This window comes from Artemia franciscana, chromosome 19 (assembly GCF_032884065.1).
Source record: "Artemia franciscana chromosome 19, ASM3288406v1, whole genome shotgun sequence".
Classification (NCBI taxonomy): Eukaryota; Metazoa; Arthropoda; class Branchiopoda; order Anostraca; family Artemiidae; genus Artemia; species Artemia franciscana.
The window spans coordinates 18,541,146-18,565,480 of NC_088881.1; the positions used below are offsets into that span (position 1 = coordinate 18,541,146).

General features: G+C 36.5%; 1 protein-coding gene across 1 annotated transcript in view; it reads right to left on the reverse strand.

Annotated features, from left to right (window-relative positions):
- Positions 1-5,151: 5,151 nt before the first annotated feature.
- LOC136039369 (spondin-2-like) overlaps positions 5,152-24,335 on the reverse strand; it is a 63,780-nt gene continuing 44,596 nt past the window's right edge. The window contains exons 5-6 of the mRNA XM_065723045.1: positions 14,806-15,160; positions 5,152-6,452 (exon numbers count right to left, since the gene is read on the reverse strand). Of these exons, the coding sequence (XP_065579117.1) occupies positions 6,244-6,452; positions 14,806-15,160 (564 nt within the window). The 3' untranslated portion in view covers positions 5,152-6,243. The remainder of the gene's footprint in view (positions 6,453-14,805; positions 15,161-24,335) is intronic.

Consider the following 24,335-nt stretch of genomic DNA (forward strand, 5'->3'; position numbering starts at 1 on the left):
TACGAGTTTTTTTTTTACTTTTTTGTAAATATTTTTTCGACAGTTACTAAAGACCAGCTCGTTGTGCAACGAAGGGCAGACCTACAAAGTAGGGCCAGCGTTGAGTTAGGTATACGATGGCTCAGTAAAAAGTATTGCATCTCCCATGTATTATATATTTTCATTTTTAAGATGGTCAGGGAGCCATACAAGAGAAATGTGGATATTTTGGTTGATCATTGATATTTGGTTGATCATTTTGATTTTGGTTTTGGTTTATCATCAAGCAGCAGATTGTTTGAAAATACAGTAAGATGTAATTGAACATTATAAATATTAAAATCAGCGTTACATAGTCGATAGGTTTGCGAGTTTTCTTTATCTTTTCGTTCTGCTGTCTTTACTGTAAACCACAGACTATGCGGCTCTAGTTATGAAGTATATCATGTAATATCCTATATTGTTATATCGTCATCACACTAATTAATTTATACAAACAAAATAGAGCCCACGCAGATGTTCAGAACCGATATGTGGAAAAGGATAAAAGTGGAATGTGGCAAGTGATATGTTAAGTATATGTGAACAGATTGAAGTCACTGACTAGAGTTTTATTGTTAGTAAAAATAATTGTAAGGTCACACCAGGTCAGCGGTATAAGTTGGCAAATTTGGATTTGCTATATAATCAAAAAGTAATGTCACAATAAAATAATATTAAAAATAATGATAAAATTAATAAAAATTAAAAAATTAAATTAAATTAAAAAAAAAAAAAATTAAATTAACATAAAATAAAAATAATTGTAATGTCACACCGGGTCAGCGGTGTAAGTTGGCAAAATATTCACTTTTCTTAAAATTCCCCAAAAATCGATTTCAACTGAAAAAGCTCCCAAACAATTACTACGAATTCCAAACTACTTCTCTAAATTATAGGTAAAATTAAAGGACATTTAAATATCGTTCAATATTCTTTTTCTGGAATTGTTTTACTTTTGACCATTAAAGTGAAATCTTTAAAAATCAGCAAAAATGATAATATGATTTATGTCGTTTTGAGATAATCTCGATATTTCTTGAAAATTTGCCTATATATATACAGCATTTTTTTATTAATGGGCTCGGTAGGAAATTTATCGTTCTACAAAATGAGTTATCTAAAAATTCTGTTAACCTTATCGTTTTTTAACTATAAACCAATAACCGGAGTGACCCAACTTTTAGCTGTGATAACCATAGGCGTATATCCAGTACGAATGAGCGTGTCCCGGCAGATCTCTGTAGCTTAGCTGAATAGAAAACATTCATCAAACCAATAGAATCTATGAATGAGCATGCTGATGCTACTTAAATGGAGCCTAATGTAAGAGATTAAATAAAAAAACAAGTTTTTTTTAAATGAAAGCAAGGAGCAACATTAAAACCTAAAACGAACAGATATTACTCCGTATATGAAAGAGGCTTTTCCTCCTTAACGCCTCGCTCTTTATGCTAAAGTTTGACTCTTTCACTTAACTCTATTTTTAAAACAGTAAGAAACTTTAGTGTAAAGAGCGGGGCGTTGAGGAGGAAAAGCCCCTATCATATACGGAGTAATTTCTGTTCGTTTTAGGTTTTAATGCTGCTCCTTACTTTCATTTAAAAAAACTTGTTTTTCTTTACTTAATTTCCGGACGTTTTTGAATTAATGCATGTTTTGATCTTGGCTCTCCGCACATAAGTAATTAAAACGAAATATTCATATTTATTAATTACGATTAATCGGAAGATTTTGAGAAAAAAGAGCGGGGGAGGAGGCCTAATTGCCCTCCAATTTTTGATTACTTAAAAAAGCAGCTAGAACTTTTAATTTTTTACAAACGTTTTCATTGGAAAAAAATATACGTAACTTACGAATTAACTTACGTAACGAACTTCTATATTCGTATATCTTTATTGCGTGTATGAGGGGGTTCAACCCCCGTCGATACCTTGCTCTTTACACTAAAGCTTAAATTTTGTCCCAATATCTTAAGAATGACCTCTGAATCACAAAGGCCGTAGAATAAATAGTTGAAATTACTAAAAATACTTTAGCGTAAAGAGTGAGGTATATCGAGGAGCCAAACCCCTCATATTCGTAATAATTTTTGTTCGTTTTAAGTTTTGATGCTGCTCCTTACTTTCAGTAGAAAAAACTTTTCATATTTATTTTTTCATTGTTTTTTCAAATAATGCTAGAAAATCCTGCACCACCTTCATTGAAATTCTCTTCCCCCATGAGAAGTTTCTCCATGTAAATATCCTGCCACGTAACCCCCCCCCCTCAACTCTCCCCCTAAACCAAAAAATCCCCCTGAAAACGTCATACACTTCCCACTAACCATTACTATATGTAAACACAGGTCAAAGTTTGTAACTTGCAGCCCCTCCCACGGGGACTGCGGGGGAGTAAGTCGTCCCTAAAGACATAGTTATTAGAATTTTTGACTATGGTGAATAAAATGGCTATCTCAGAATTTTGATCCGGTGACTCTTGGGAAAAAATGAGCGTGGGTGGGGGCCTAGGTGCCCTCCAATTTTTCGGTCACTTAAAAAGGGCACTAGAGCTTTTAATTTTCGTTAGAATGAGCCCTCTCGCGACATTCTAGGACCACTCAGTTGATACGAGCACCCCTGGAAAAAAACAAAACAAAACAAAAAAACAAATAAACACGCATCCGTGATCTGTCTTCTGGCAAAAAATGTGAAATTCCACATTTTTGTAGATAGGAGCTTGAAACTTCTATAGTAAGGTTCTATGATACGCTGAATCTGATGGTGTGATTTTCGATTTTCGTTCTAAAATGAGGCAAATTTTCTCAGGCTCATAACTTTTGATGGGTATAACTGATCGTGATGAAACTTATATATTTAAAACAGCATTAAAATGCGATTCTTTTGATGTAACTATTGGTATCAAAATTCCATTTTTTAGAGTTTCGGTTACTATTGCCGGGTCGCTCCTTACTACAGTTCGTTACCACGAACAGTTTGATTACCACGGACTGTTTGATATAATTATTACTTTCGTAAAGTTTAACATGTGAAAATTATGAAATAATAGAAAAAATATCCAAAAAATCCCAAAAATTAAATGGGAATTTCTTCCCTCTCATCGTCAAATCTTATTCAGCCAGAAAGTTTGGCATGGTGCCTAATTTGAAAAATAGTGATGATAGGAAAATGCTAAGATGTCTTTGATATATCAGGTTATCAGAAGACTGCCATTTTAGACTTTTTGCGGTCTGGCTTCTTTACAGAGGGGCCGGTGCAGCTCATGAATGAGTCAGGTGACTCACAGAATCTCAGCCATATTTTAGTTTCAATTTTTTCTCAGCTACATATGAAAATATTGCCAACATTCCTATTACTGAGATCGTATACCTGCCAAAGGTTCCTCACTCTCCCTATAACCCATTAGTCGTGGATAAAGTCATCAAACTCTCCAGAAAACTGCTGAGGACTAGAACTAAGTTACACTGATGTCACATGCGACGAGGCTGCATGTGAAACTGTGCATGTCTTAAGAGTAAAAAATCCGGCTGCACATTCTGAAATTGTCCTCGGAATAATAATAATTTATTTGTGACCCACTTGAAACAGCGGAGTATAAAAACAAACACACAGAAAAAAAAAAACAACTTCTGATACCACATTAAATTACTGTAGAAAACATTTTAGAAGATCATGAAAAGGGTTAATAGTAAAATGTATCGAGTCGGGTAGTTTCTGGTGTAGCACTTTAAGTTTATTTAATAAATTTTATTATTCAAATTTTACTGAATTTTATTGATGCGATTCGTCATATAATTAAGTATTCTGGTTTAGAAGAGCTGATTTATGAGCCTGGAATTCCACTAGAAGAATTCGCAAAGAAAGTGGTGAGTGGAAACCGTATTATAAAGCTCTCGCTGCTCATACCTTAATCCTCGGGGCTATATTTGTTCTGTGCTGGGAAGCTTTTGAAGATTTTGTATCGCATCAGACAATTTATTCTGGATTATAATATTCAAAGAAATTCGAGACTTACTACGGAACTTAAAAATTTCAAGAGAGGATACTCCCATTGGTGAGAACCTTCAGTGTCTTAAAGAAAATTTTGCCACATTATACCCCTGTTTGGAATTGTTTGAGAATTTCCGTGCATGCTCAAAAACCCACAAGTTCTGGAAACAGTACAAAGAAATGATATTAATTATCATTAATATATAGGGAAGGCCACCTTGCCGAAGTGGGCCAAATACTTCCTTATTTACCTGCTTATGACTACTACAAATGCCGGACTTGCTTGATTAAGAAACTGGCAGAGATGCCGGAAGTTTGACTTGATTATTCATGTTTTTGGTTGTCATTTGTTTTTACCATAGTAATGTAGATGCGTTGTAAGTTTAACATAATTATTATATGTAAAATCGGATTCTTTTAGCTTTTTCAACTAACGAAAAACTCGTTTATTGTAATTCCTGTTCATTTTAATTTTGACTTATTATATGACTTCATTTCTGGTTGTTTCAGGTTTTGTTTCAAGTGGTAAAAATTGGCTGGAATGAAATGGACTTTTTTCATTGGTTAATTCTTACGTAAACGTTTTTAGGGTGCTTCAATGCAAAATTATTCCTTTCTCGCTCCTTTCAAGAACAACAAATATCTTTCTGTCTTATATATTTGAAATTAGCAAAACCTTTCATGCCTAGGGACTTAACGCACTTGAATTTCATGGTTGCAGCAACAGGGTTCAATTCAATTGGGCTGGGTTAAACGGGGGCTTAGTTGCATGAGGGTTGAGTTAAATGAAGGTCAAATTGCACAAAAGCAGAGTTAAAGGAGGCTCCAAGTTGCATGGGATTAAATTAAACAGAGGATGAGTTAAACAGCGTTGAGTTAAATGGGGCGGAGTTGAATTAAACACAGGTTGAGCTAAACGGGGAATTAGTTAGAAAGGGTTTCCGTTGACCAAGTGTTCGATTAAATGGGTCAGGTTTAACGGGGTTTAATTAAAGGGGGGTTCAGTCAAATGCACTATCAAAACAAATTTCTAGAAGTACCACGTATGGCATCCAGAGATGTCTTTTGTATGTACGAAATACCTTCCGGTACTCAAGTAAGCCAAGAAGAGTTTTTGCAACTATAACATCGATATTCAAGAATATAAAATAAATGCGGTTTTATTAAGAAAAGATACCGAATAATATCTAGAATACAAATTTTCTAACATTTATCGTAAAATACAAGTTGATTTCAACATAAACATAAATATAGTATAAACATAACAGATATACAATATAAGTCACAAAAACCGTCTCTCACTTTCACCCTTTTCCTTCTTTAGTTCGATGGCTTCTTTTTCCGAAAGTGTCTGAGAATCTAACTTATTTTTGCCTTCTTAGCATTTTATTATGTGGAATAGCAATTGTTTTTCTTTTCGATTGAAAATTAAGTCCTCATTTTTTACATAATTCTTGTGGGGATTGATGGATTTGCCATCTTCCTTTCGAGTATACATGTATCAAAGTTTAATTTAAGGCCAAGGAGTTGAATCAGCAGTAGATTTTTTGCTAAGAGAGTCGGAATCAAATATGTCTAAAACAGGGAATGGTTTACATCGGGAGTTAGGAGTATGTTTATTTTGAAGGAGCCAAGAATGGCTCTTACAAACCACTGGTGGACACAGATGATGGTTAAAAAGATTTTCTGTGAAAATTAGCTATAGGAGCCTACATTTTGGTAGAAGAAATTATTTTAATGGAAGACCAACCCCTACCCCCCTCCTACCACACCTTTCAAAAAACTTTTATTTCCCTCTCGATATTGGATGTGTGTTTACCTTTGTTCTAAGGAGAAAAAGTCAGATCAAAGATTTCAATGTTCGTAGTTTAATATACCAATCCCAGGGTTAGGCTTTTGGTGAGATAAATAAGTTCACCTTAAATCAACTACTGTGATAAAAATAGGAAAAGGAGAAAGTAATTTGTCAGCTTCAGAGTTATCAATTTAGAATATATACAGCTGTCTAGCCAAAGGCGAGAATAATTGAATCGCCATAAAAAAATCGTGGCTAATCTCTTGCAGCAAAATTCAAATGCCACAAACGCATACCGTTGACGTACTAACCTAAACTTTTAAATCACAGTCCACAGGTTATATAATTGCTGAATAGACAAACAAGAAATCTAGAAAAACTAAAAAAATACAGGCGGGATGCATCTTCACTAACCATTAAAAATCACTAAATTAATTTTTATCACCAGTCAAAGTAAGTATGAGAACAATCTCTAGAGGAGCCACACCATTTTTTCTCTTCGAGTTCTGGACAGGGATTGCCGCCTCGCTTGGGAGCACGAATTACTGGACGGGTTCGCAAAGATTCACCTATTCCACATTCTTTGGAGCAAGGGCTCCACTCTGACCATTCGCCAACAATGCAATTTCTCTCGTTTTTCATCTTGTGACCTAAAAATGAAAAAGAAATGAAAATCTAGGACGCAATCTTGGTTGCTTGGATCTGATATTTTCTTACTTATAAATTCATTTATTTCTTAATTGAAAACCAAAGATTGTAGCCTTAGGTTAAAGAAAATGTTAGAATCAATCATGGAGTTTGCAATATATTCGACCAGATTAAACTAAAAACAAGCTTGATCTCCGGTAACAGCAAATGAAGCCCATGAGTCACAGCTAGAGGACAGCACAAGGGAAGTTTTCTATCGGATTATACACGTGCCCTCTAAAGGCGGAACATTATTCCTAGCTGCTAATGTAGCCCTTTCTTCATAGAGGTGCTACTGAGCACATGCGCATAACACCACAAGTATGGACTTTGACCAGTTTTTTCAATGAGTTTCACCCATCCGTATGGCAATTGCAGAAGATATTAAGAGTTTTGACTCCCCTCCCCCCTTCCACAGAGGTAAGGTGAGGCAGAATAAAAACAGACATAACTAAGAGCCTATGTTTAATTTCCCAACTAGTTTGGTTAAGATCTGACTTTTTCTTGTAGTAAACAAGCACCTGGCAGTAACTTAGGAATCCCCTTCTTCCTCCTAACCTATAAAATTGAGTTGATCTCTGATTCTGATAAGATATAATTTTTTGTGAGATCCTTTCTTTAAATCCGACATACAGTGTATTAAATGAACTGAATTTTATTAATAGCCCGTCTTACAATCAACAACAATAAATGGAGCAAAAACAAGAAAAAGAAAAGCAATGACAGCATCTACCCAGACTGGAAAACTACACACAAAAACTACTTGAGATATGGATCCACTCATAGGGCAAAGACTCTAGTCTTTTCTTATTTGTCAGAATGGCCTCTTCAATTGCATCAAGAGGCCCAGCAATACCATACTTAACAAGAATATGGCAATTTCTAGCAAAAGGTGGTAGTTGTAGCAGATGCAGTGGATACTTAAAAATACTGTCCTGAAATCTTTCTTATTACGGGCACTCAAAATCTTCCAAAACGGGGACAAAAATAATACATGATGCAGGGCAACTGTATTATAAAGACGAGCCAGAAACTTGCAGCTTGGGTTTCTTCGGCTAGTAACAACTCCAGCATATACAATACGTACTTTAAAAAAAAAATATATTCAAGAAGTAAACTTTGAGTATTTCGAAGAGAACAACTAATCAGTAAGCCAAGGTAAATAATGTAATTCAGCGGTGTTACTTTGACCAAGCCCCACTGTAGAAACATTTTCTAGGCAATATAAAACAGCTGGTTTATCTACATTAAATTGTAGATCAATAGAAGCATAACTTTTCTCTTGCCGGCAAAAATCCTTTTCTAAATACGTCAGCAATTGAGAAAAAAATTAACATATCATCCGCAAAACCTAAAAGCGACACATCAGTCAGTGCGCCATTTCAGAAAACCTTAGGGGGGGCCAAAAATCGATTTTGGGCCCCCATCCAGCCTTAAAAATTTTAAAATTTTCGAACATGCCTTTAGGTACCGTACTACCTTTGGGGTTCGCATTTTGCAGCTTATTTAGGGACCAAAAACAGTACCAAAATAGAACATTTACTGTATAAATCAGAAACTTACGTACAGTTACTTCAGCAATGGATATCTCCTTTGCTTCATTTTTGCGAAGTCGTCGACAAGCTTCTCAAAATTGAGCTCCTTCACTGCAGCTTTCTCAGAGAATATAAGCAGCAAATGCGAAAGTCGCTCGTTTTCCATCGTTGTCCGGAGGTAGTCCTTCACAAACGTCAACACAGAGAAAAAACGTTCATTTGAGCACGTTGTGAGCGGGAGTGTGAGGACTACCCTGACGACCTTAAGTCAGAATAAGCTTCTTTCAATCCTCCGAGGCGTTCGAAGACATCTAAAGCGTTTGCCGGTTTCTGTGGAAGCTGCGACACAAATGCACGAGCTATTAAAGCTTGACACTTCAGCTGCATAGTATCGATTCCCGCCTGATCGAAGTATGTCGCGATCACAAGAAGTAAATCTGAGTCCATAAAATCTTTGGATTTGGGGTTAAGGCAACGTGTGGCTTCTAGCACTGGCAGCTGGACAGAAAAACGCTCTTCAAACTCATTTAACACTCTGTCCAAAACCTCGTAGAACTCTCTCCACATTTTGCCATTTTGTTTAAATATATTTACATTTTGTTTAACAGCCATTTTGTTTAATAGATTTGAAAATCTAATAAATATGTCTTTAAAGATGTCTTAATTGTCCAAAGTCTCTGGGGGAAGGTGTTCAATTTGTGGACTTTGCCCTTTTTTATAAATAGTATAGGTAATTGCGAAGTATACAGACGTTTTCAGTTTTTTCTGGTGGGGGGGGGGGGCAGCTCGAGCAGAGGAGGTTATGTAGGAGGATCTTTCCATGGAGAAACTTTTCATAGGGGAGCTGAATTTTCGATCAAGGGGGCACTGGATTTCCAAGCATTATTAAAAAAAGAATAAGAAATTAAATGAAAAAAAAGTTTCTTCAACTCAAAGTAAGGAGCAGGATTGAAACTTAAAACGAAAAGAAATTATTACATATGAGAAGGTTCACCCTTTCGTCAATACCTCGCTCTTTACGCTAAAGTTTTTTTTTTAGTACTTTCAAAAGAGATATTTATTCTAATCAAACGGCCTTTGAGATTCAGGAGTCATTCTTAAAGAATTGGAACCAAATTTGAACAGCGTAAAGAGCGAGTATTGACAAGGGGGTGAACCCCTTCATATACTTAAAAATTGCTATCCGTTTTGAGCTTTAATGTTTCTTCTTACATTCAGTTGAAAAAACATGTCTTTTTTATTTCATTCAATTAAGTCCAATGTGCTATTCAATTTTATGTTTTGTAGGTTTTTATAGGTTTTATAGGTTTCTGTGATAAACTTCTTTATTTATTTTTTGTTTATGTAGGATTACCTTGCAAAGCTATCAATCCCTTGATTCTATATTTTAACCTAGAATCAATAAACACAAAATATGATGCACGAGTACTGCTGTCGGGTGATTAAACACTTTTTGAAGCAAGGTAAACTGAAGCTAGCCATAGTAATTCATGCGGACGAAAACTTATTAGGTTTGAAATTTCTTATCTTTGTCGCTTTTTGTTCTATCTTTCCTCTTCAAAAGAAGAAACTCAACAAGATTTGTCTGAGCATTATCTTATAAACAGTTCTTGGTAACGAGCTGTAAGTAAGGAGCGACCCGGCTCAATAGTAACCGAAACTCTAAAAAACGGAATTTGATACCAATAGATATGTCAAAAGAACTAAACTTTTATGCTGATTTTAAATACATTTTGTTAAGTTTAGTCTTACCCTTCAAAGGTTACAAGCCTGAGAAATGTGCCTGATTTTCAAAAAATGGCTGAAACACCCTTAGAACTCATATAATCATAATAAAATCATACCATCAGATTCAGCGTATTAAGAGAACCCTATTGTAGAGGCTCCAAGCTCCTATCTGCAAAAATGTGGAATTTTGTACTTCATATTAGAAGAAAGATCACGGATGCGTGTTTATTTATTTTTTTTTTTTGCCCAGGGGTGATCATATCGAACCAGTGGGCCAAGACATCGGGAGAGGGCTTATTCTAACGGAAATTCAAAGTTCTAGTGCCCTTTTCAAGTTACCAAAAAAATTGGAGGGCAACTAGGCCCCCTCCCACGCCATTTTTCCCCAAATTCCCCTGACCAAAAATCTGAGATAGCTATTTTGTTCAACATCGTTGAAAGGCCTAATAATAATGTCTTTGGAGATAACATGAAACCCAGAGCTCTTGGGAAAAGGTCTTCAAGTTAAAAAATGTGACCATTGTTTACATATAGTATTTCTTATTCGGAAGCATGCATACATTTCTAGGGTGGGAAGGGGAGGACGATTTTTTTGGCTGGGGGACTTAGCTCGGGGAGAATTTTCCATGGAAAATGAATTTTCTAGGGGATGAACTTTTCAGGGGAAATTGTGTACTGGAAAAATTTTCCAGAATTCCTATACACAATTTCTTTATATATCTTGCTTTCTATTTACTGGCTCAATTTCACGCTTGGAAGTGTTAAGGGTAATTGTCCCAGTAAATTTTAACCAGGATTGTATTGTTCAGAGGATGTTTCCAAGGGGGATTTCTCCGTGGAGGTGAAGCCAGATTTCCTGGCTTTATTTAAAAAATGATCAGAAATTAAATAGAAAAACACTCGTAACAAGTGCCATATGAGCTCGTAGCTCTTGTTCTGGTTCGTTCAGTGAGATTGGTCGACGAAACAAAATTTAAAATGTGGTAGATTTACTTACAGTCGGTTTGAAAACGAAGCCAATCGTCGTTGCATCTTTATTTCTTCTTCTTTCCTTTGGGCTTTTATTTTCCTTTTTTTTGCACCACTCGCACCGGATGAACTCATGTTTCAATAATCCGATCTGAACTTGAACACAACTCAACACTGTTTCACGGTTCTTTATTTGATGAAGGGTAACGAGAAACTAAATACAAAACTGGAATGACACCCTGGTCTGGATACCCTCTTTTCCAGATGTTAGCCTACACATAAATGTGCCGACTGACGGGATTCATTAATCACTGGAGAGACTTCAATGTCACAGAAGTACTCCGAGCCCAGAAAGGACTTTACAAACCCCTGCCAAAAGGGTGACCATAAATTAATTAGGGAGAACGGCAAAAACAGGATACTTTCTTGAAATGCAATAATCGTCGAGTATCTTGAATTTGCTATTTAGTAATAATTCACAGTAGAAATACGGTAAAAAAAAGAGAAAAATTAGAACAAGGACGAATAAACAAAGAATTACGTGGTTGAAATTGGGCCCCTCCAGAAATCAGGGGGGGGCCATGCCCCCCCCCCCTGCCCCCCCCCCCCCCCCAAATGGCGCCACTGACATCAGTCTGTTTAAAAACGTAACTCAATGACAAAACCTGCAAAAAACTCATCCTAGCAAGACATTCCACCGGGGGCCCTAGCAAGCAAGTCAACCGGGGCCATAGGAACCAATTCCAACAGTGGACCCTAGCAGTCCACTTGGACAGGGTCCTGGCAACTGATTCCAACAGGGTCCCTAGTATCCAATTCCATCGGAGCCCCCTAGCATGCAAATTCACTGGGGGCATAATATGCAATTCCAACGGGGCCCCTAGCATCCAATTTCACCAGGAGCCCTAAAATTCAATTCCAACGGGACACCCTAGCAGCCTTTTACAATGGGAGGGGGGCTAGCAACCAATTCAACTGGGGCCCTAGTGAGCAATTCCACTTAGGTCCTAGCAACCAACCCCACTGGAGGCCTAGCATACAATTCTAACGGAGCAACCTAGCAACCAGTTCCAGCATAAAAAGCAATTCCAAGGGGGACCCTAACATCCAATTCCATTGGGAGGCCCCTAGCAACCAATTTCACCGACAAGACATTTTTTCAAGACGTTTCAAGATTTCATTGGTTATTAAATAATTGGGAAATTTTTACTTATGTTAAGGATGACATAGTCAGGGGGCCGTGGGGGACCCCCGCTTGTAACTAAGGAGGGCACACATGTTGGATATTACGTGATGACAATGCACACGTGGGTTGTTACATAATACTATAAGAGATTTTTCTTCAGGATTTCATTCTTCTTTCAAGGTGTTTTTTCTCTTCCAAGGCGTTTTTTCTTTTTTCTTTCATGGCATTTTTATCAGGGAAGCTTTATATTCCAAAGGTTTCATGTCCACATCATGATTCGAAAGGAATTCCCCCTGAAAAGAATGGAGCGCTAACCAGTTGGACAATGAAAACCTTTCTGCCAGGAGTCATCAGAAGAAATGCTAATGGAGATTTTTTATTAAGTTTAAACGATCGATTCTAATGTAAACGGAGATTTTTTTCAGGAAAATGTCTAAAAATGCTTCAGGTGAGATAATACACGCCAGAGGATGCCGCATGCTAGCTATTGAGTGCCAGAGACCAGGAATTACCATGGAACAGTGCAATCTAACAATGAATTGGCAATTTTCCAGCTGGTCAAATAAAAACAATCGTCATTTTCTGGTTTATGAATTTATTTTGAGGGGAAAAGATTGAAAACCCTTAGGTGTGAAAATGTGCACCAGAAGGGTATCATCAGGGTGTGGTACATAGTGCCACGCTTGCCTCAATTGCTAGGAATGATCAGAAGAAATGTTAATGAGGATTTTTTTTCATTAAATTTAAACGATTCATTCGAGGTAAACGAATATTATTGCAGGAATATACCCGAAAAATGCCATATGTGTGATAATGCCTGCTAGAGGATGCCGTGTGTCAGCCCTGAGTGTCACAGGCTAGGAATTGCCAAGGAACATAGCAATCTGGAAACAAAATGGCAAGTTTCCGCTTTTCAAATTAAACATAATGATGAATTTTTTAAATTTATTTTGAGGAGAAAGAATGAAGAATGAATGAATGAGTGAGGAGCAAATTCATTTTGAGGAGATGCCTTGAATGAAAAATAAGCCTTGAAAGGAAATGAAATTCTGAAGAAAAAAACGCATTAAAAGAAAAATGAAATCCTGAAGAAAGAAAAGCCTTGAAAGAAATCCAGAAGAAAAATATATCTTAAAGTATTATGTAACAACCCACGTTTGTATTGTCAGTAGGTAGCACCACACATGTACGCCCCCTCAGGTAGAAGCGGGGGTCCCCCACAGCCCCCTTAAGTCTAGCATATCACGCGAAATTGCGTCATTCTTAACATATGTAAACATTTTCCGATTACATAACAAACAATGAAATCTTGAAACGTCTTAAAAAATGTCTTGTCGGTGAAATTGGTTGCTAAGGGCCCCCCGATGGAACTGCATGCTAGGGCCTCCCTTTGACTTGTTTGTTAGAACCCTGCTAGAATTGGTTGCTTGGGAGCTCTGTTGGAATTGGATACTAGGCCTCCGATGGGGTTGGTTGCTAGAATCCCAGTGGAATCACTCGCTAGGACCCCAGTTGGACTGGTTGCTAGGGCCCCCTCTCCGGTGGAAAAGGTTGCTAGGGGCCCCGTTAGAATTAGATATTAGGACTCTCGGTGAACCTGTATCTCTTAAAAAAACATCCCTAATGCGTGGCTTGCAAGTGCGTCTTGCTCTGACGGAATCGGCGTTCAACTTTTTCGTCATTAAAGGAAGAGAGAAGTAGCAGCTATGGATCATTCTAAATCCAAAAAGGCCTACTACTAAAGCATCAGGCACTTTGAACTCTGAGTCAAAATAAGAGCTCCACTCACTAGCTGAAATATTAAAGGTGGGCTTAGTTTTCTCTGGCTTAGATATGCCAAAGAAATAGATCTTGTCCATGGTATAGGGAACAATTAACATAACATCATCAAAAGGATATTGACCAGGATACAAAGACATAACCAAGACAAGAGTTCTCACTTTTGACTGAGTTTGGGAAATTTTGGTTTAGATCAAAAATAATTTCCTATAGGTTTCCCATTTGACTCATTGTGGTTATAGATAACCATCCCTCCGGCAGAAGATAGATCCACGTAGAAAACAGAAAGCTTATCAACTTCTAAATGCTCGGGAGAGCTGACGGAGCTCTTATCCTAATGTAAGTACAAATAAATATTCGATAGGAATTAAAACACTATTTAACATTCGTAAATCCAATTATCCTGAAAACACAACATAATATTACAAAAAACTGCAGAAGTGCAGTACTGCAGATATCTTAGATTATGGAGTCTTAAAATTCAAATAATTATTTGCAAAATTCAAAACAGGATTTGCTTCAAAGTATCGTAGTGCATTTAAGATGATACTGGATTTTACACCTCTCTCGGGATCGCTGTTACTCGGCGTTCATTCTTTTATCTGAAAATAGACTTAGCAATAGTAATTGGTGCCAAAACGCTCTTTTTAAAAACTCCGCAGCCACTAATTTTTTGGGAGGCCAATTTGTCGAAACAGCAAAATACGATTACTACTACTACTACTACTACTAATAACTCACTGCAGCACCAAGCCGCCTGAGGCCAACACAGCTACGCACGCTCCTCCTCCAACCTAATTTATTTGAAGCCTCCCTCTTTACACCCTCCCAAGAAGTTCCCATTTCCTTTAAATCTTTATTTATGACATCCTCCCAACCCAGACAAGGACGACCTGCTTTCCGTGTAGCCCCAGACGGTTGGCCAAAAAGGACAAAATGAAAAAGAAAAAAAAATGAATAATAGGACGGTAAACGAGCACAAAAACTAAGCAGATTTAGTAGCTGCTAGCAAAAGCGGTACAAAAGTAAATATTATTTTTCAGTAGTCCTGCGTTTTATACTTGCCCGAATTTATTGCTCTTTTCATATATATTTTTCTTGCCTAAAATCATACATTACCTAAAAGAGGCTGAGGTACGGGTAGCATTTGTTCTCTCTTCCTGTGTCTCTTCCCAGACAGATGAAGTTTCTTTTTTGATACTTTTCTTTGCTTTTTATAATGATCAGTGATTGATTTTAAAAGAGATTTTCTATCTCCAGCAGGTATTTTTGTCTTTTTACTTTTCAGTTTTATTGGCTTCAGAATTGTTTCGTTGTTTCCATCAAATTCTGGCTCAGCTGCGTAAATTGGAGGAAGTATGTCTTCAGATCTTGATTTATCCATAAAGTTTAACTTCTTTGAGCTTTTATCTCTGAGGTAACCTTTCATTGAGGTTTTTGAAGGGTATGTATTGCTTAGCTCATATTCTTTAACCTGAAATGATAAAAACGCATTTTTAGGTCAGCTAATAAATTTGAAAAATTAGAAAAAAACATAATTTTGTATTCCGAAATTTCCAACCTTATGACAGTGTTGTCTTTAAACAATTGTTGGTGGGATAAAAAGGTCTGCCTGGGATTCTAATTATGAGGATATCCAATCAAAGAAACATAATTTTGGGGAGATTAACGAACCCCTTATATCCCACTTCCAGTACCCAATTATTTGCAGTTAGTAAGATGAAAAGCTTAATAAAACAAATAAAGATCCTCTAGGACAAGTTCTGGCACAAAGAGCGTCGATTCAACGTTTCAGTTGTTGGGTCTTTTTATTTTGCAGTGACAAATATTAAGCCTATCACCCGACTTTGCTGCAATGGGGATTGATCCCTGGTTTCCATATTGCCAAGAAAAGCATCAATCTACTGTGGTACCACAGGGTAAGTTAAAAAGTTTATGTGGGTTTGATAACCAAGGGAAATATTTCATACAAAGGGATGCGGTCCTAAAAGATATTTGCAAGGAAACAAATCTATCAGCTCAGCTTCATCAATTCAAAATGTATTTTTTACTGTTTTAAAAAGAAGAGTTGAGAGAAAGAGTCAAACTTTAGAGTAAAAAGTGGGGCGTTGATGAGGAAGCAGCCCCTTTCATATACGAAGTAATTTCTGTTCGTTTTAAGTTTTAATGTCGCTCCTTACTTTCAGTTAAAAAACTTGTTTTTTTTATTTAATTACTCTACAAGACAAAAAGGAAATATAACGCATTCCTGAAAAACACAAATTTGTAGGTATTTTCAGAGAGCCAAATGCTTAGAGACAAACTTTGAGTATGACGACTAGTGCAAGTCCCATATGCCCTGCACCTGAGATAAGCCCTGAAAAAGGCTGTTTTACCAAAAGGCTTGTTTTGCGAAGAATATCAACAATAAGAAGTGTGAAGGGAATCAAAGGCTCATTATTTCTTGATTGGGATTTTACAGCTCCCGGCTTGCAACGCTTGCGTTTACATTTGTCTGACATGCATATACACTCGCTAAAGACCCCCGAAGTGTTAAGGCCACTTCTATAGAATAAACGCAGTAAACAGAATGCACCAGCAGATTGGAATTGTTATATTTATGAGTATTGCCTATAAGTTTTAATTTCACAAAGAAATTGCCACAATTTCCCCTTTATTAGCTGTAGTAAAGTTGAATCAGATGTTATTAGGGTAGAAAAGACTATTTTGTACTTCATAGAAGTATATTTTCTACTTATGTGAGAAATCATGCATAACTGCAACTTTAAAATAAAAATTGGAAGTTAGAACCGATGGTTCTTTCTTAAAAATTACTACATAATGAAAATGTAGTAAAAATCCTTGTTCAAACAATGGCCATTCCTCATATTTTCTATAACCTTTGAGGTAAATATGCTTCTATAACTAGAACTAGCTCATTACAACCCACTAGAACCCAATGTGCGGCTATATGCACCCATGGAATACAAAAAATAAGGGGGTATTTTAGATGGGATTTACGTATATATACCTGGTATGGCCTATTCAGGAAACGCATTGAAGTCTATCCTAACTTGGGTGTGAAAACGTTTATAGGGCTCAAAGGGGTAAGAACCTCAAAAAAGTCCGAAGCTTTCACCCACCATGTGGCATTTTTACTTACTAGCTCATTTAGAAAAAAAATGTACAAGATATGTTCTTCGGTTTCGGGCACGACGAAATGTAGGGATTATCGAAATTCTTACGTCTAGCATAGCTAATTTCACAGTATATTAATTTGATTTATAATAGTAAATCAAGTCCAACGATAGTACGGCTATAGTTGGACATAGTATTGCTAGAGTTGAGGTCACTTAACTGTTGCATTTTTCTATGTTTTTAGTAGTGTTTTTTTGTGTCGATTCTAGTAATCCAGCTAAGTAACCAGTCAATATACCAGTATTGACTGGTAAGTAATTGACTGGTAATATTTTAGTAAATTATAAACTCACTGACACAATTTGCAGTCAATTTTTAGATGATTATTAATAATAATAAAAAACACAAGTTTTTCAACATTCAGATTTGATATTTTCCCTCCTGAAACAAAAAAGGAACAATCGTGGGTCCGAAAAAAAGGAAATGGCTAAATTTAGGCTGACGTCCAGAGAGATGTGACGTTTACCGTTTACAACTAGAAATTACTCAGATGACAGCAGCCAAAAATTACAATTGATTGTCTCGCTGAATCATTCATATCTCATAGAGATAAGTAAAACTTTCTTTGGTGGACTTGTAACGAAAAGTAATTAACAAACTGACTAGTATATTGGCCCATTCCAGAGCATTCCATGACTGTTGTTTTGGAATGCTAACAATGTAAACACTTCACAAAAATAGCTATGTTGGCAGTAATTAAAAGACACAAGGGTTTTACCTAGCTAAAAAAAGAAAAAGAAATGACATAGACAATGCAGTAAAAACCTTTTTACAAAGAAGAAAAGTTGACTTAGTAGACATAGTAGTAAACCAGCTCGAAAAGTAGACCTAAAGCTTATTATTGTTCCTGAAAATAGCATATTGGTACTTATTTGTTATTATGAAAGTATGATGAAAATAAAATACTTTAGTACCAAAATTATGGAAACTACGACAGAGAATTATGGAAATCAGGTCCCTCCCCCCTGAACGCATTATATAAATGACTTCTAATCTAACCTACCTAACCATAATACAAACTAAAATACTTAATTAAAATTATCTACAACGTAGTGTATATACACTCTCTCAGGCTAAGCTGAAAGAAACTACAGAAAGAAACCGCCTGATCTAAAACTTGTTCTGTCTGACCAGCAACTTGAGTGTTGTTGCTACAACAGATAAGTACCAGCATATATAGTCTGAATCAAATTAGGAAGAAGGGAGTAAAAAGACACAATTTCTCTTAGGAAAGGGGGAGAAGGCAGGAAAACCCTTTCATCTAGAATTAAAATAAATCCTCTCTTTTTTAAGTAATGTACATCACAGATTTGGAGCTCAAATAACGTAGCTGAATTCCCGTCTCTGCTCATAAAAATGAAAACAGGTACTCCAACAAAAATTTGCGGCCCTTTGAAAAAAAAATTATTCAGCGCCATTTAGCGTAAAAAATACATCTTCACGCGCTTCTGTTGTTACAATTTATTTTTGGAGAGATACCATTCCCACCCCCTGTCAGGGATACACGCCGGGGGAGAGGATGCTCTGTCCCTCTAAAAAAAATTAATTTCTGGACACTTTTTATTCAAATTATCAAATTGAATATTTTGTTGTTATCTCCCCTAAAAGAAATATTTCCCCCACATGGAAAAACATTCCTATGAACGTGCCTCGCCTCTGTAAATGTCTAACATTTTTTATTTCAATGAATTCCTCATGGTAGAGAATGTCTCAGATTATAAGAAAGTTTATAGCTAGGAGTGCAGTATGTCCATGTATATGCAAAACTGCCGCTGTATCTCATAACGCATTCCTGTATTTTGTAACAGTTATTCTAGAATGATTATATCCCTGTAATATACCACATATGTATTTGTATGGTATGCCATTCAAGGACAAAACTTTCACTAAAGCTTTCTAGCAGCTCAATCAGAGGCCTCTTCATAATTTATAAAACTTCGGACTAAAGGGGTCCGACGATTCAGAAATTTTGATCAGCAAAAAAGGAAGGTTTTTTAGCATTTGACTGTAGTTTTATTTGTTTCACCAAATATTTGATCAGTAGAACAGCCAGTAAAGATGATTAGAGATCGATAAATACGTTCGTGCCCGAAATGTCGTGCCCATTGTCGGCCAAGAATACTTAATTGGAGCTGGCAATGTTGGCTCTACGTCAAATCCAGCATATCATTAGTGGCTGTCTATGTATCCTGGCTCTTTCTATATATGGTTCCTGAGCCTCCTTCCAAGCTTTCACCTTTTTTTACGTCCAGATTTTTACCCTACCTAAAACCCTGTATTACACGTTTCCAGTGTTGGGAAATACTTAAGTAAAAGTACTTAAGTAATTACTTAAGTAAAAATTCTGAGTACTTGTACTCTACTTAAGTAAAAAAATTCTAAAGTACTTAATACTTATACTTAAGTAAAAATTGAAGTACTTAAGGGTATTTAAGTACTCAAGTACTTTCTTCTTGGTACAGAAAAATTATACCAGCATAATGCAGGGCTGATGCGACGAATTGAACTGCCTATATGTTGGTGGATGTGTGGATTTTAGTCTTTGAGAACAGCGGCTTCCAGCCTGGTGCAAAATTTCAAAAAAGGACGCTATCATGGTGGAACTACCATATATATTGAACGGAAAGGTTTTTGTGATAAAGGGAAAATTCAGAAGGATGGTGCAGTATCTATAGTGACCCCCTCATATAAGGTTTGTGGATTATCGGCAGGGGTTTCGGTTACAAATTTTAATCTTAATTAATGAAAATTTTTGCTTTTTTTTCTTTCCTTGGCTGCCTAGTCTAGGGTAATACCATTTTACTGACTATCTGGGCATTTTATTGGTAAAACTACCTGAGCTTGTGAAAAAGCCTAGACAGACAAACCCAAGACACAAGCACAGACAGTTCAGTTTTTGTTAGCCCAACTGTCTTAGCTTATAATTGGGTTCACTTGCATAACATTCGAGCCAGATAGGAGGCCCTTGTAGGCTTTGGACGCTTATTCCCCTTGCAATTTCAGTCAACTTACTGTTCAACTAACATTAAATTAACTTTCTTATTAGTACAAAAGTCTAAGTTTATAAATTGAATCAATTGCCTTGCCTGACACTCAATGCAGAATGGCCCCATTCTGACTTTAGACGATTGTTTGCCTCTCATTCTTCTCATTGTTGTTGGTTTTTGAATTAAAATGGAATAGTTGGCGGCATCAAGTCATGGCTAATGGTAGAAAAGCCAAGACATATAGTCGAACTGTGTTGTCACTAGAGTGAGAAGCAAACCTGACATTAATCCCCCTCCCCCTCATTAGGATTGTATAAAAATGTTGTTAGTTCATATGGTAATAGATGTGTCTATCTATTATCCGTCCATGCGTCATTGCTAGGGCAGTAGAACCAGGGTAGATAGTCAAAAATCTAAGATAGTGATATAACCTACAGTTTTCGAAGTGTTTGGTTAACCAAAGACTTGGAAAACTTAGTGTCTGGAGATGAATACTTTGATCTTAGTGATAAAGAAACAACTCATGATAATTCTGGCAACCGTGGTCGTGAAACAAATTCTGTAAAGGTGGAGGTTTTATCATATTTGAATGAGAGGCGAAAGGAACTATATGTGCTTAAAGTGTACCCAAGGGTGATGAAAGTTTTCAGGAAGTACAACTGTGTCATTCCTTTGTCTGCATCCGCAGAACGACTATTTTCGGTAGGTGGTGGAATTTTTACTCCAAAAAGAAACATGCTCGGAGATGGTATGTTTGAAAAGCTTCTGCTATTGAAAGGAGCATCTAAGAAATTAAGTTAAGTTATGATGAAGCTGTAATGAATGAACCTTGTAAATTCTTTTCTTTTTATATCTTAACTGAAATAAAATTCGATTTTTCACGAAACCAATTAATTTTTTTCATGAAAACTATCGTTTTTTCTGAAAAGCGGTCGATTTCTCAGCTGAATCTTGCTTATCTTGTCTACTTGGAAAGCAAATGGATATTAAAGAAGTTTTTTGTGTGTTATTTACTGTAAGTAAAACATTAGTACTTGAGTAAAATACTGAATATTGAAGCAAAATCAAAATACTTGAGTACTTAAGTACTGAAGTACTTTTTCAAAAGTATTTATTACTTAATTAGATTTTTAGAGAAGTACTTAATACTTGTACTTAAGTAAAAATTTCTCTGAGTACTTGGTACTTGTACTTAAGTAAAAAAAGAAGTACTTGGCACAACACTGCACGTTTCCTCCCATGCTTCTATAATTTCTAATTCCTTGCCTCTGGTCCTCCCTTCTTACCTCGAATTCAAACGAAGGAGTCGAGTGATCATTTCTTTCAGTACTCAGGATTTAAAGATAGATTAAAGTAGCTAAAGATGAAATAGAGTAGAAATAACATAAAAAATATTCAACATCATAACGAGCATCTACAGTCGTTCAAGAAATGTCACTAAATTTAAATGACAGGATGACCATGAACTTGAGTTAAACATAGAAGTTTGGTTACTTAGTTTTTTTTTCTCTATGCATTCCAATCGATGAGCCAAAAGCACCGTGTGATGTGTCAGGTTTAAGCTACGGTTAAAACCTTGTTAAGTATTTGAGCCAACAACAACCTATACAATATGTCATAAAGGGAGATGACAGGTCACTAGTATGGATGGTATTAAAAATTTGTTTGGCGAGCTAGTGCTCAGGAAATGTATCTATGACTTTTTTTAAGAATAAATAAAATAAGCATCATAATTATCACACGTATGTTTATGAATATGCTTTTATATTAATGGATCGTCTTTCTTGAAATAGTCTCTGAATGGAAATTCTCGGAAATATGTTAAACTAGATTTAGTGGAATTCGCATAATTCTTAGAGCTTTTACCCCTGGCCTCTAAATTATGCTAATATTCTACCTTTGGTTCCTACAGATAGATTCCAAACGGACAACTGCAGCCACTTAACGATGTGTTCATTTTAGTCACATAATTAAAGCTGAGACACTTTATTCTTTTACTTTTGTGAAGCTCGATGAATTTTCCACATGGCAACCGAAAAATGTTTATTATCCAAACCAAAATTTAAATAAATTAAGGAGGATACAGAAATGGATCTACTACAAATTATCTTTTTAGGTGGGATTCGACATAGTTTCAGTTTGCTTTGTATGTATTTATTTTTTATTTTCACCAAGCCACTTTGAATGGAAGAAGTAGTCAAATAAACATCAAAAGGGGTTCTTCGATTAGAAATTGTAAACTCTGGTGTTCTTTTTAAGAGTTGGAAGAAATTGGAGGGCAACTAACCCCTCTTTTATGCACTTCTTCCCGAAATAGTTTCTGAGACCTCACTGGTTTTCATGACAAAGTGAAAACAGTTTGTAACGAAAAAACAAGAAGAACAAGAGCTAAGAGCTCATATGGCACTTGTGAGGAGGTCGGAAGAGCCAAGAGCTCATATGGCATGAGCTCGAGCAAAATTCTAAGAATCAATAGATTCATTTAAAAGGAAAATCAGAAGCTTAATGCCGGTCAGGATTTAAAATAAGAGCTCTGAGACACTAGATCCTTCTAAACATCAAAATTCATTAAGATCCGATCACCCATTCGTAAGTTAAAAATACCTCATTTTTTCTAATTTTCCAGAACCCCCCCCAACTCCCCCAAAGAGAGCGGATCCGTTCCGGTTATGTCAATCACGTATCTAGGACTTGTGACTATTCTTCCCATCAAGTTTCACCCCGATCTCTCTACTTTAAGTGTTTTCCAAGATTTCTGTTTCCCCCCTCCACCCCCCTATGTCTCTGGATCCAATTCAAATTGAATATGGAGCATCTGAGACACAAGATTTTTCAATGTATTAAGTTTCATTAAGATCCGATCACCTATTCTTAAGATAAAGATACCTCAATTTTCACGTTTTCCAAGATTTTTGGTTCTTCCTGCAACTCCCCTCCAATGTCACTGGATCTGGTCTGGATTTGAATAAGAGCTCTGAAGCACAAGAACCTTCTAGATATCAGATTTCATTAAGATCTGATTACCCGTTCGTAAGTTAAAATACCTCATTTTAGCCCTTCCCCCTACTCCCCCAAAGAGAGCCAATCTGGTCTGGTGATTTCAATCACGTATTTAGGACTTGTGCTTATTCTTACCACCAAGTATCATCACGATTTCTCCACTCTAAGCGTTTTCAAAGATTTCCAGTTTCTTCCTCCAGCTCCCCCCAGTGTCATCGGATCCGTTCAGGATTTAAAATAAGAGCTCTGAGACACGAGGTTCCTCCAAAAGTCAAATTTCACTAGGATCCAATCACCCGATCGTAGGTTAAAAATACCTCATTTTTTCTAATTTTTCCGAATTACCGAATTAGGTCCCCCCCCCACTACCCCAAAAAGAGCGGATCCAATCCGGTTGTGTCAATCACGTATCTAGTGCTTATTCTTCCCACCAAGTTTCATCTCGATCTCTCCACTCTAAGCATTTTCCAAGATTTCCAGCGCCCCAAACTCCCCCCAATGACACTGGATCCGGTCTGAAATTAAAATAAGAGGTCTGAGTTGCGACGTCCTTCTACATATCAAATTTCATTTAGATCCAGTAACTCGTTCGTAAGTTAAAAATACCTCATTTTTCTAATTTTTCCAAATTACCCCCCCCCAACTCCCCCAAAGAGAACGGTTTTGTTCCGATGATGTCAATCACGTATCTAGGACTTGTGCTTACTTTTCCCACCAAGCTTCATCCCGATCCCTCCACCCTAAACGCTTTCCAAGATTTCGGGTTTCTCCCTCCAACTACCCCCAATGTCACCGAATCCAGTCGGGATTTAAAATAAGAGTTCTAAGACATGATATCCTTCTAAATATTAAATTTCATTAAGATCCGATCACCCGTTCGTAAGTTAAAAATACCTAATTTTTTCTACTTTTTCCTAATTAACCGTCCCCCACTCCCACTCCAGATGGTCAAATCGGGAAACGACTATCTCTAATTTAATCTGGTCTGACCTCTGATACGCCTGCCAAATTTCATCGTCCTAGCTTATCTGCAAGTGCCCAAACTACCTAAACCGGGACAGACAGACAGACCGACAGACCGACAGAAATTGCGATCGCTATATGTCACTTGAATAAATTAAATAAAAAAAACAAGTTTTTTTTAAATGAAAGTAAGGAGCGACATTAAAACTTAAAACGAACAGAAATTACTCCGTATATGAAAGGGGCTTTTCCTCCTCAACGCCCCGCTCTTTACGCTAAAGTTTGACTCTTTCTCTTAACTCTACTTCTTAAAACAGTAAAAAAGTTTTAATTTCGCTCCTTACTTTCATTTAAAAAGACTTGTTTTTTTATTTAATTTCTGGACGTTTTTTAATTAATGCATGTTTTGATCTTGGCTCTCCGCACATAAATAATTAAAACGAAATTTGCATATTAATTTTTTTTTTTACTAAATGGCTTTCTCATAGTTTTAATCGGAAGATTTTGAGAAAAAAGGAGAGA